At 38.0% G+C, this 12,744-nt stretch overlaps 2 protein-coding genes across 3 annotated transcripts; both read left to right on the forward strand.

Annotated features, from left to right (window-relative positions):
• LOC109157980 (2-phytyl-1,4-beta-naphthoquinone methyltransferase, chloroplastic) lies at positions 1 to 4,221 on the forward strand. Its single transcript, XM_019305791.1, has 7 exons — positions 1 to 189; positions 279 to 343; positions 444 to 534; positions 2,874 to 2,962; positions 3,202 to 3,397; positions 3,505 to 3,604; positions 3,807 to 4,221. Exons 1-7 carry the CDS (start codon positions 64 to 66, stop codon positions 3,905 to 3,907), a joined length of 768 nt encoding a protein of 255 aa, XP_019161336.1. The 5' UTR covers positions 1 to 63; the 3' UTR covers positions 3,908 to 4,221.
• A 1,754-nt stretch (positions 4,222 to 5,975) lies between these two features.
• Positions 5,976 to 12,247, forward strand: LOC109157982 (type I inositol polyphosphate 5-phosphatase 12-like). 2 transcript variants are annotated; one of them, XM_019305794.1, is made up of 12 exons: positions 5,976 to 6,791; positions 7,232 to 7,586; positions 7,837 to 8,089; positions 8,276 to 9,080; positions 9,426 to 9,550; positions 9,675 to 9,759; positions 10,212 to 10,371; positions 10,480 to 10,520; positions 10,612 to 10,879; positions 10,972 to 11,095; positions 11,175 to 11,541; positions 11,644 to 12,247. In XM_019305794.1, exons 1-12 carry the CDS (start codon positions 6,315 to 6,317, stop codon positions 11,935 to 11,937), a joined length of 3,354 nt encoding a protein of 1,117 aa, XP_019161339.1. In that variant the 5' UTR covers positions 5,976 to 6,314; the 3' UTR covers positions 11,938 to 12,247. The 2 variants fall into 2 exon arrangements, with proteins under 2 accessions (XP_019161339.1, XP_019161338.1); XM_019305793.1 differs by having other exon boundaries at positions 10,212 to 10,520.
• The last annotated feature ends 497 nt before the right edge of the window (positions 12,248 to 12,744 follow it).

The following is a 12,744-nucleotide window of genomic DNA, read 5'->3' on the forward strand; positions in this document are numbered from 1 at the left end:
CGGAATAAAATTTCCTGTCCTTGTAAAGCCTCTGCTGAATCACAGAAAACTGAGAAGGTAACAATGGCTTCACTTCAGCTTATTCTTCCCTGTAGACCCGCTTCAACTTTCCGGCCGAGACGTAGACTCATCCAGTGCACCACCGATCGTCAGGCACTTTTTAGCCGCATTGCTCCTGTCTATGATAACGTGCGCCCTCTCCTCTATCCCTTACGCATCTAAAATTATCATCATTGCTATATCTGAGCGTGTATGCTTATGTGGGACTGCTGTTGCAGTTGAATGACTGGCTAAGTTTGGGCCAACACAGAATTTGGAAGAGGATGGCTGTTTCTTGGACCGGGTATGTTTCGATTTCCCTCGTTTTTCCGCCCAATTCTTTTTCGTTTTATTTTGGCATCATTTTCTGTTTATTTTTGTATGCATATATGTGCATAATGCAGGGCAAAAGAAGGTGATAATGTACTAGACGTGTGTTGTGGTAGTGGAGACTTAGCCTTTCTTTTATCTGAGAAAGTTGGGCCATATGGCAAGGTCAGCTCCCCAGTTCTCAACCATTCTTCTTTACATCAACATTTGTTATGACAGCTTAAATCGTTATCTGCTTATTGCTTATTTTAATTTGCTTGGCATTACCACCTACCCTAAGTTCAAATGCTCTGAGGTGTCAATGTCCAAAATTGGCAGCCAACCCCTTTGCTGATTGAGTGATTTGGTGTCTGATGCCAGATTCCATTGAGCATTTTAAGCAATTATAGTTGTTGGTACTGGGATTTTTGGAGTCCAATATAGGTTCATTTTAGGGTTTGCAATTTATTTTTAATTGTAGTTGGTGTGATTTGTGTGAAAAAAGTTGTAAGAATGATGAAACAAGTCAAGATTGTGAAGTGGAAACCACAAAGGGAATAAGCATGGGGAATTTTAGGCTAGGCGGGCAAGAACTCCATTCCGCTATAGTGTCATATGTACATGTACATGAGTGATGAGAATATAAGCTCTGTATTTGTTTAGAAATAGAGTCTTCTGGTGTTGTAGTTTGAGTCTTCTTCCATGGAGTTTCATAAGAGAGGTAGGGAAAAGTGGAGTATATCTTGTTGTTGGAGACAGAGAATGAGTGGGTCTCAGTGTGTGAGAGAGAATACCCTTGTTTCCTAATGTTTCCTGTATAAATATTCCTTTTAAATGCTGCCAATTGTGCTGGGTGCCTGGGTATACCTTCCTAATATTTTGTCTTGTGTTGATAACTAACTGATTAGAAGTGGGCTACACCCTATTTGGGCCAACTAGTGAACTTCATACAATAAAGGGCTTTTGCCCAGTACAGCCATGCCAACAGTAGTATCACAGCCTTCATTGAGGCAGAATTGGTCAATCCTGCTGATGTGACACCTGGGAAGAGGCTGAAGAAGAAGGGGATGATGAATTAGATTCTGACAGGACAAAATGGGGCAAGGTTGAGTTGTTTGAAGGAATTCTTTGATCCTCATGTTCATCATATAAACTAAATTCAAAAATAGAATTCATATAGTTGAACCCGACTAACTTGAGTGAAGGTTTGGGAGGATGGACATGATGACAAAGCTGATGTCTTCTTTGTTTTTTTTCCCCTTTTAAACAGGTCCTTTTTGAGATGTATATTTACACACTTGGGAATGTCCTTAAAGGGCAATATACATCTATCCCCAAAACTTTTAGTTCAATTGCAGAGTGCTTGCAAGAGGATATTCTTCTACAAGAGGTCAAAAGGATGCATATTGTTTTGGGGCAATAAGTAGAATAGAAGTGGTGTGACAGTATGAGGAAAATATAAGTGTAAACTAATAATCACTAGAAGTTCTCATTACATTGTTTCAAGTTGATAACTAAAATCAGTTTGGATTTTAATTAACTTTCTGAGTTGAAAAGGATGAAACAAAGATGATAGAGCACTTGATACTGCTGTATGTTCTTAAGCTGATCCGCAATATGTTAACCTGTGAGGAGAAAATTGACCATTATGAGAGTCAGGGGCTGAAATGTTTTTTTTTTTAAGGAACCTAAAGGCTGACAAGATGGTATTTAGCACGGTTTCCAAACTTCGTTATAGAGTGAAAAGTCACTGCCGCTAAAAGAGGTTGGACAACTAGGTGTTCATGCTCCACTGAACTTGACCTGTTTCACCATTTCTTCCATCCTGGGTGTCACTACAAACTTTCTACTGAAAATTGGTCAGAATAAAAATACCCCGTTAGCAGTAGCTAATAGCTTACTTTTGCTGTATGTTGGACAAGACATTATTTTGAATTGCTTTAACAAGTCTGATTAAGGCTTTCTACACCAATAACCCGGATGAATTGTGTCTAAAACTCACCAGATTGAATTCTTTATCATGAAGAGCTTTATCCTCTATTTAGTAACTTGACTGATAAGTGAAAAAAAGATTGCCATTTATTTCACCTTGTTCAACATTTAGATTAATCAGTCATGAAACATGTATTTTTTCTGCTTGATGTACTTTCTTTTCAATAGCATAAGATATGTGGGTGATGACTCTGATTACAGTTAGGGATAATGGTATTCTCTAGACCTGGATTGCAAAATAAGTCTTTCACTATATTGACCTGTTCCATTTTTACATTGCTTTACCATTGTTTATGGTAAAGAATGCAATGCTGTTTTTATTAAGACTAAATTTTGCCGTTGTTGTGAAAGAACTGACAGTTATTACTGAGTTGTCATCCCTTGGATTTGATCATGGGGTGCCTCCTACCTAATACTCATTAGCTTCCAAAATTCCTGATTTTAAATTCAAATTTGATGTGTGTGTTTTTTTTTTTTTTTTTTTTTTTTTTTTTTCTACTTCATCCTTAACTTTTCAAGTCACAATCTTGCAGGTGGTAGGCCTTGATTTCTCAAAAGAGCAATTATTGATTGCTTCATCTAGGCAGAACTTACGGTCAAAAAACTGCTACAAGAATATTAAGTGAGCATTGGTAATTGAGATGTTTGTTTACTTGATTATTTGGCTAATATATGGAAAGCTCCTTAAGGAGACAAGTAGGCAATTTTCTGCAAAATGTTGTCTATGATGCATCTGCAATTCGTCCGCATAAAGTGTCATATATGATTCAACTATGATACATAAACATAATTATCTTCTTTGTAGTCTATAGTCAATTGCATGTTTTTAATCAAAGAGGTACACCATATTATACAATATAGGTGGATTGAAGGCAATGCACTTGATTTGCCCTTTGCGGACTCTTACTTTGATGCCGTTACAATTGGCTATGGACTGAGAAATGTGCCTGATGTAAATAAAACTATGGCGGAGATCCATCGAGTTCTAAAACCAGGGTCTAAAGTATCTGTCCTGGATTTCAATAAGAGCGTGAACCCATTAGCCACATCAATTCAGGTACTTTCGCAGGAAGCTCAAAATGTATTTTATGCCTTCAATAAGTGTGCTTCTAATCTTTTCTGAATGTACAATTTTGAATCATTATTCGTGTTCTATTCTTGTAGGAATGGATGATTGACAATTTAGTTGTCCCCGTGGCAAGTGGTTATGGCCTTGCAGACGAGTATAAATACCTGAAAACCTCGATCAAGGATTTCCTGACTGGTCTGTTCTCTTTACTTATAACTCTCCACTCTTAAAAGTTTTAGATTGAATTGTTCAATTTACCTCTAGTCTTTAAGCCATCTATTGCTGATTGTGAATAGTGTTTTTCTTCACTAACAGAGCCAACTAAACTTGTTTTCATGTGCATTCTTGACTTGATCAAATACGCAAAGTTGATGAGTTGTAGTTTTGTACAACACAGGAAGGGAGTTGGAGAAGCTGGGCTTGGAAACGGGGTTTTCTACTGCCAAACATTACGAAATTGGCTTAGGGCTGATGGGGTGTTTGGTAGCGACACGATAAAGAGGACACAACACGACACGACTCTCTTCTAGCTAGAGTAATGTTTCAGTAACAACAGAATACGACGAGGGAGGAGGAATGATTGATTGGTCGTTTTTTGTTGGGATGTTTGTCTGTGTTTTCCTCCAAGTTGAGCTCAATGTATGATGTGCACGTCTGGTGAGATCCCCCACGATTTCTCCTACCATTTTATCTAGATGGATAATTTCATGGAGAGCATGATCTCTGGACAAGGAACACACTATAAAACTATGCATTCATTGTAATTTTTGAATTGTTTATTCACTTTGAAATGCAAGTTTCTTTGGGGTACATCTCATGGGGTTTGATGGAGAAGGGGAGTGATGAGATTCGAGCCTGAATGGTGCCATTTAAAAGGGGTGTTGCCGAGCATATTATTAAAAATAAAAAATAGCTTCCAGGTTTAGTGTAGTTGGTTCTGTCTGACTTACAGGTCATGATTGAAGGCGGCATATGATGATTTTACCAGTACGTTGATTATGCGATCTGTTGGGATCACCTAAGTTTAAATAAATAAATAAAATATTGAAAGTAAGTTTTACGTGAAAGATTAAAATGAAAAATTAAAACTTATGAGTTAATTTTCAAACCGGTCATCTGATTATATCTTTTTCTTAAATTGGTCTCTTGACTTTTAATTTCTTCAAAGTGGTCATCTGACTTTTGAATTTTAAACCAAAATAGTCCTCTATTAGCTTTGACGTTAAGTTGGTGTTAAATTGAAGTGTAAAACTGAAAATTTAGATTTTGCACTCCAATTTAAAGCAATTTGCGATTCCTTTCAACAGTCTGCGCACATATTTTTTTAAATTAGGCATTTGCTCTCTTAAATCTGCAATCAAAATGTGGGATAATCAACTAGAAGGTCAAAAAAGTGCATCTTCAACTTCATCCACAAACTTTTCAAGGCAAAGATTTCTGGCCTTCTAGTTGGTTATCCCACATTTTGATTGCGGATTTAGGAGAGCAAATACCTAATTTGAAGAAATATGTTCTCAGATTGTTAAAAGGAATTACATATTGCTTTAAATTTGAGTGTAAAACCTAAATTTCCAGTTTTACCCTTCATTTTAATACTAACTTAACACCAAAGCTAACGGAAGTCCATTTTGACTTAAAATTCAAAAGTTAGAGGACCACTTTGGAAAAATTAAAAGTCAAGGGACCAATTTGAGAAAAAGATTATAGTCGGAGAATCATTTTGAGAATTAACTCAAAACTAATTATAAAGTTGTTCTTAAAGTATGAAAAAAAGTTAAATATGTCATTGAATTTATTGCTTCTATGCAATTGGGTCAATAAACTTAAAAGGTTTGCAATCGAACGATCAAACAAACAAAATATGTGCAATTATGATATTGGGTCACTGAATTTATTGCTTCTATGCAATTGAGTCAGTAAAACTAAAAATTTTGTAATCGAACGATCAAACAAACAAGATATGTGCAATATGATATTTTTACAATTTTTTTTTAATAAAATATAATCATATTGCTTACCTAGTATGTACTAAGAGTCGTCATTTTCTCCACCATACTAATTGGGATGAAAGATTGAAATGTTATAATTTTGAATTGCATTAAAAGAAATCATAAAAATGTCTCAATCACACATACTCTGCTTGTTTAATGATTTGATTGTACACTTTTAAGTTTAATGACATAATTGCATAATTTCAAATATACACCATGGCCTGTACGTGGCAATTTTTATTTTATAGAGCAGTTGATCTAAGGCTGAGATATTTATCTGCATGTTTCAAACACACACACACACACACATATTGTTGGGTGTCCGAGTTCAACCTTGCTCAATTTGAGACATGACGTTGTGACTTATATGGAGGGATGCAGTTAAATGGTTAATGTTCACTTTGACAACTATACAGTAGTCACATGATGACACCTTTTTTTTTTTTTTTTTTTTTGTCGATTATTGATACTACTTTGTAATAGAGTTTATAATGCTAAAAAAAAGAAAAAAAAAATTCTTCTACCTAAATAAGCATAAATGTAATAATAAAAAAAAAAAATAGAAGAAGCTTGGAGTAGGAAGATGGCCTGAGACCAAGTCCGGGCAGTCTCCTGGCTTGCCGCTTTCCCATGCAAGCCAACCATCCCATCCCGCATTACTGTTTTTCCTCTCCTCCTCACGTTTCCCAATCTCGATTCTCTCTTTCTCTTTCTCTCTCTCTGTCTGTCTGTCTTTCTCTCTCTGTTTCTCTCTCCCTCCACTTCATTCTCATGCCATAGCAAGCAAGCAAGCAATGTCCTTTTCTGAACGAATCCCCGCTTCCCCACCACTACTACCTGTAATTGATCATTGATACACTCACATATATACGTACATTATCTCTCCCATTGTTCTCACTTTCAATTTTGGGAATATGACGGAAGAATTCGAAGAAGATGATCGGAACGCATTAGCGGGGCTGAGCAGTGCCCCGCCTCGCCGCAAGTCCCATTCCTACAGCCAGCAGCTTCGCACCAACACCGGCAGCCACTACAAGCGCCACCACCAGGTCCGCAAGCACAGCCTCGATGAGGACCGCATTTCCGCCGACATTATCAACAGCCAAAACGCCGTCTTCGACAGCGCCGACTACGACGAAGATGCCGCCTATTATCACTATTCCACCGTCAACGGCGACCAGCAAGACTACAATCGTTTGGTGGAGGGCCACGATGGCGGCTGCCCCCCGCCCGGTGAAGGATCCCAGGAATTCCAGAACAAGCACTATTTGCCCGAGTTCATCGGCGCCGGAGGCGGCACCGGAATCTTTAAAGTCCCATCTCGCTCTGCTGTACACCCTGGCCGTCCGCCTTGCCTCGAGCTCAGGCCTCACCCTCTTAGAGAAACGCAGGTAGATTTGTATTTTTCGGTTTGCTCATTCTCCGTTTCTCATTGATGTCAAATTCGAACTCTCCTGATTGAGAATATATGAATTTATAAGGTCATGGATTAGACTAGCTAATTAATTGCAAATGATCTCAATAGTAGATTATAATAGAACTTAATTTGGAATCTTGTATATGTAGTTATCACTTGTTAATATAATTATTCTTATGTTTTTTTTTTTTTTTTGCACATTATACACATTTTGAACTTGTTAGAGTTCCACATTGAGAATATATGAGTTTGTAAGGTTATGTGTTAGACTAGCTAATTGATTGCCTAGTTGAATGATCCGATTGGATTCAATCTTTTAGTGTGACCTCTGTCCAATCTTAGATTATAACAGAACTTAATTTGGAATCTTGTATATGTAGTTGTCACTTGTTAATTATTCAAATGTGACTGCAGGTTGGTAAATATTTGCGAACCATTGGTTGTACTGAGACACAGCTATGGGCAGGACTAGAGTCAGGGGTAAGAGTGTGGAACTTTTCAGATGCATATGAGCCAGGGCCTGGAATGGGGGGAAGGACAAGGAGAGGGGATGAGGAGGCCGCGCCCTTTCATGAATCAGTGGTTACATCTCCTACACTATGTTTAATGGTTGATCCCGGGAGTAAGTTAGTGTGGACTGGGCACAAGGATGGAAAGGTTAGGACTTGGAAGATAGACAAGTGCAATTCAGACGATACACCTTTTAAGGAAGGTCTCTCCTGGCAGGCTCACCGTGGTCAAGTTTTATCAATGGTGACTTCTTGTTATGGTAACTAACGATTACTCTTCACTTGGACACGCCTTTTAACTCATCTATTCATATGTGATGCCTGCCAATTAATGTTGATTAAGTCTACTTCTATGAGGTAACTTGTTTTTGCTAAAATGTCTTGAGCTGAACTGCAGAGGTATCTGATTGAACCTTAGATTTGTCCTGGTAATTTGGATCCTCAAGCTTAATTTTGTTTATTATAATAATATTGCTTACAATGACTTTATTTCATGGACATTTGGCCCAGGTGATATATGGTCTGGTTCTGAGGGTGGTGTCATTAAGATCTGGCCATGGGAAAGTGCTGAAAAATCTCTCTGTTTGTCGCCTGAAGAGAGACATATGGCTGCCTTACTTGTGGAGAGGTCAGGCATTGATCTTAGGAGCCAAGTGACTGTTAATGGTGTCTGTAATATCTCATCCTCTGAGGTGAAGTGTCTATTGTCTGATCATGTTAGAGCTAAAGTGTGGGCAGCTGGATCCTTATCCTTTTCATTGTGGTACTTCTCTTAATCACTTTATCTTTGTTTTTAGGGTTTTTTACAATTCTGAACGAGAACCAGTGAAAACGTATCTGACTTTATATGCTATGCTGGTTCTTGATTGATTTGTTTGTAAAAAAGAAAGGATGAGAAGTTTATGATTTCTTATCATCCCAAATTATTCTGATAGTTGGTAAACTTCAGGGATGCTCGTACAAGAGAACTTCTGAAAGTATATAATGTAGATGGTCAGATTGAGAACCGAGTTGACATGTCTTCAGCCCAAGACCAACCAGTTGAAGATGAGATGAATGTTAAGTTGGTGCCCAAATCTAAAAAGGAAAAAACAGGTTTTTTGCAGCGGTCACGGAATGCTTTGATGGGTGCAGCAGATGCTGTTCGTAGAGTTGCATCTAAGGGAGCAGGAGCATTTGTGGAGGAAGCTAAGAAAACTGAAGCAATGTTGCTTGCTCCAGATGGAATAATTTGGACTGGATGTTCAAGTGGCTTACTTGTGCAGTGGGATGGAAATGGCACCCGCTTGCAAGACTTTCTTCACCATCCTTGTGCTGTTCTATGCTTTTTCAGTTATGGATCACGAATATGGGTTGGCTATGCAAGTGGTATTCTACAGGTGTTAGATCTTGAAGGAAACTTAGTTGCAAGTTGGGTTGCTCATAATGGCCCAGTTGTGAAGTTGGCGGTTGGAAATGGCTATATTTTTAGCTTGGCTAACCATGGTGGTATACGTGGATGGAGCCTTGCCTCTCCAGGACCCATTGATAACATTTTGCGACAAGAATTGACAGAGAAAGAAGATACCTATACAAAACAAACGAATATCAGAATTTTAATTGGAACATGGAATGTTGGTCAAGGAAGAGCATCTCAAGAAGCACTTAATGCATGGCTGGGCTCTGCAGTATCAGATGTTGGAATCGTAGTTGTTGGATTACAAGAAGTGGAAATGGGTGCAGGGTTCCTTGCAATGTCTGCTGCTAAAGAATCTGTATGTCCTCTTGTTACACACACCCCATTTATATACATTTTGACACAGTGATGATAGGTTTCTGAGTAAACAAGTTATCTTATTTTATTTTTGATAGTATGGTTGGGATGGAGAATCTTAAGCCACATCAAAATTATCCTAGTCTACTATTCTTCTTCTTGTGGCAGCATGCTTCCTTTCTCCTTAGTCCTTAAAATGCATGGGCAGTTGTGATAATATAGTTTAGTATTCAAAAAATGTGCAAAAATTTAGGATTTTGTAAAAACTCCATGAGACGATATTACTTTTATTTTTATTGTATTTGTTTTGCATGGAGTTGTTCTAATCGCTCTTTGTAAACTGTAGGTAGGACTTGAAGGAAGTTCTATTGGACAATGGTGGCAGGATGCTATAGGGAAAGCTTTAGATGAGGGATCAGCTTTTGAACGTGTAGGATCCAGACAGCTGGCTGCTTTGCTTATAACTATCTGGTAATCATTGGTAGCTCCTTTTGTAGAAACATTTCATAGAGATTAAAGTTGTGTGATATGATATTGAGCTAGTACTAGTATGTGTTAGCTCTAAGTCCTATTGTTGGGTGATGGTTTTGTTCAGGGTAAGAAAGACGCTAAGAACACATATTGGGGACCTTGATGTTGGAGCAGTTGCATGTGGTTTAGGTCGAGCAATCGGTAATAAGGTAACTTTTATCACGAACATCAACTACTAACATACAGAAATTGGAGCTGTAGCTCTCCAGAGAAAGCTTTAAAGCATTGGGCTGTTGTTGTGTTTTTCCTGCATTGTTAAGTGGTATCTAAATCTCTGTTGGTTGATACTTGATAAAATGGGAGGAGGGGCTTTATTAGCTTAGTCATAAAGATTGAAATATAAAGCACAGCAATAGATGAAGGTTTTCACTTTTCAGCCATTGTTTCTGGCATTCACAAATCAGATTGGAATAAATTTTAGTGAATGGTGTTTCTGTTTCATTAAGAGAAAAGAATGCATTTTTAATAATGGCTTGTATAATCTTGCAATTTATGTTTCTCCATCATTATCATTATCATTATCATCATCTTAATTACTATGACTGACTAAACTTACATGCAAACACTGCATTTTAGTTATCATTACGCATTCACCGTGCAGGGTGGTGTTGGTTTGAGGTTGAGAGTATATGATCGCTTAATGTGCTTTCTGAACTGTCACTTTGCGGCACATTTGGAAGCAGTCAACCGGCGAAATGCTGATTTTTACCATATATTTCGAACAATGGCTTTCTCAAAGTCTACCATCTTCAACGCTGCCGGTATGCTGCGATACCTGTTTTTGTCTTGCTCTCTTGTGTTGTCCACATATTTATTTTGGCTGCTTTACACTTCTGGCTTGCCATGGATCATCTTCATCTCTCTTGCAGCTAGCATCTCATCTGCTGCTCAAATGCTTCGGGGTACAAATGTACGGATATTCTCTCGGAGCATTAGTCTGTCTCATTGATTCACCAAAATTACTTCACAATTCATTTAACTCTGGCTAGAATCATTCACAGGCTCCATCAGCTAATCCTGAAGAGGGGAGGCCTGACCTTGGTGATGCTGATATGGTTACTTTCTTTGGGGATTTCAATTATCGCCTTTTTGGGATAACTTATGATGAAGCGAGGGACTTGGTTTCACAGAGAAGCTTTGATTGGCTTCGAGAAAAGGATCAGCTGAGAGCAGAAATGAAAGCTGGTAAAGTTTTTCAAGGAATGCGCGAAGCAATCATCAGGTTTCCTCCAACCTACAAGTTTGAAAAGGGAAAACCTGGACTAGGAGGTACGAAATGTATATGTTATTGTTATGTTGAAAGTATTCTTCTTATCACACCTCCTGTGTAGTTTAGTTATGTCTTTCTATAATCCTTTTAGGATATGATTCGGGTGAAAAGAAACGGATTCCAGCCTGGTGTGATAGGGTACTATATCGTGACAACCGAGCAACTATGAATACTGAGTGCAGCTTAGAGTGTCCAGTAGTTGGATCTGTTGTACAGTAAGTAGTTTCATGGCTTCTTTTTATATAGCCTGCATTAGTCTATCTTACAAATGGACTATATATTCTCTTATGACAGGTACGAGGCTGTAATGGAAGTAACAGAAAGTGATCATAAACCAGTACGATGCAAATTAAACGTTGAAATTGCTCACATCGATAGATGCATAAGGAGACGAGAGTTTGGTAAAATTTATCAGAACAACGATAAAATCAAGGGTTTCCTTGAAGAATTACTGGATGTTCCTGAGACAAGCGTGGGCACTGATAAGATAGTTCTTCAGAATCAAGAAACATTCAACTTAACAATAACCAACAAGAGTGGAAAGGATAAAGCTGTTTTTCACATTCTATGTAAAGGACAAGCCAATACTGAGGAGGAGGAGAAGGAGAAGCCATCAGAATATCGCCCCAGAGGGTCCTTGGGGTTTCCTCGCTGGCTTGAGGTTAGAACATAATAATGCGCTCTAGTTTTCAGTCAGTCATCTCAGAAAGACAAAACATATTTTACTCATATGCATGTATGTATGTATGTATGAATATATCAGGTAACACCTGCAGCAGGGGTGATCAAACCCGAACAGAGCGTAGAAGTATCGGTACACCAAGAGGACTTCCACACCCCGGAAGAATTTGCAGACGGGTTTCCACAAAGCTGGTGGTCTGAAGACAACAAAGATAAAGAGGTGGTATTGTTGATCAATGTGGTAGGGAGTCGTTCCACGGAGTCAGTAACGCACCAGGTGCGCGTTCAGCATAGCTATTCACCCAGCGGTGCATCAATTCGCTCTGATCCCAAAAGCTCCAGCTCTAGAAGACAACCACCGTCCCAGCCAAGGTAACTCTGCTATGCTCTGCTTTGAAGCTAGCAGGCAGGCAGGCAGGCAGGATGAGCAGTAAAACATCTTTCAGTTTATTGTTGGTCGGTCATCTGCATAATGAAGAAGAATGAATGTATGCAGATAGATATAATTTATTTTCTTTCAGCGCATTTGGTGGGGATGGATTGAATGATGAGATTCAAACTCACTTGTACTGTCTCAAAAGGGTGTACTTTTACCTCCATATGCAATGCAAGTATGTTTGTAGTTGTCCGTGATACAAATTCACTTTTAATCCCAGCAAGATTTTGTGGTATTTGGAAATATTTTTTACTTAATATGCCTGAACATTATTGTTTTTTTTTTTTTTTTTTTTTTTTTTTTTTTTTTTTTTTTTTTTCATAATAAAAACATTGCACTAATAAATAAAAGATAATTACTGCAAGCAGTTTACCAAATTATTTAAACTTTTTTTTTGGAAAGATAAAACGAGAATATATATATATATATATATATATATATATATATATATATATATATATATATATATATATATATATATAAGAGTTCAGCTCTAAGACATGAGCAATAGAAGGAAAAAGAATCGAAAAACAGTCCACACAGTCAGACTTAAACACGGCTTCTCGAGCTAGCTCGTGGACAATCCTGTTTGGGGCAACCTTGTTTGCAGACTGTTTCACAAATAAAAAGCTGAGATTAGAAAAGCCTTTAGCGATGTCATTGATAATCAAATCAAAAGAAGAACACAGAATGTGACTGTTAATGCCATGAATAACTTTGATGCAATCCGTCTCGACCTGGACATTG

Source organism: Ipomoea nil, unplaced genomic scaffold, assembly GCF_001879475.1.
Source record: "Ipomoea nil cultivar Tokyo-kokei standard unplaced genomic scaffold, Asagao_1.1 scaffold2805, whole genome shotgun sequence".
NCBI classification, from domain to species: Eukaryota; Viridiplantae; Streptophyta; class Magnoliopsida; order Solanales; family Convolvulaceae; genus Ipomoea; species Ipomoea nil.

Excerpts from the sequence above, each read along its gene's own strand:
- LOC109157980 (XM_019305791.1), top strand. The coding sequence starts at position 64 with ATGGCTTCACTTCAGCTTATTCTTCCCTGTAGACCCGCTTCAACTTTC. Across the intron at positions 535-2,873 it reads AAGTTGGGCCATATGGCAAG|GTGGTAGGCCTTGATTTCTC; the intron begins GTCAGCTCCCCA and ends ACAATCTTGCAG. Across the intron at positions 3,398-3,504 it reads CATTAGCCACATCAATTCAG|GAATGGATGATTGACAATTT; the intron begins GTACTTTCGCAG and ends CTATTCTTGTAG.
- LOC109157982 (XM_019305793.1), top strand. The coding sequence starts at position 6,315 with ATGACGGAAGAATTCGAAGAAGATGATCGGAACGCATTAGCGGGGCTG. Across the intron at positions 10,521-10,611 it reads AAATGCTTCGGGGTACAAAT|GCTCCATCAGCTAATCCTGA; the intron begins GTACGGATATTC and ends AATCATTCACAG. Across the intron at positions 11,096-11,174 it reads GTAGTTGGATCTGTTGTACA|GTACGAGGCTGTAATGGAAG; the intron begins GTAAGTAGTTTC and ends CTCTTATGACAG.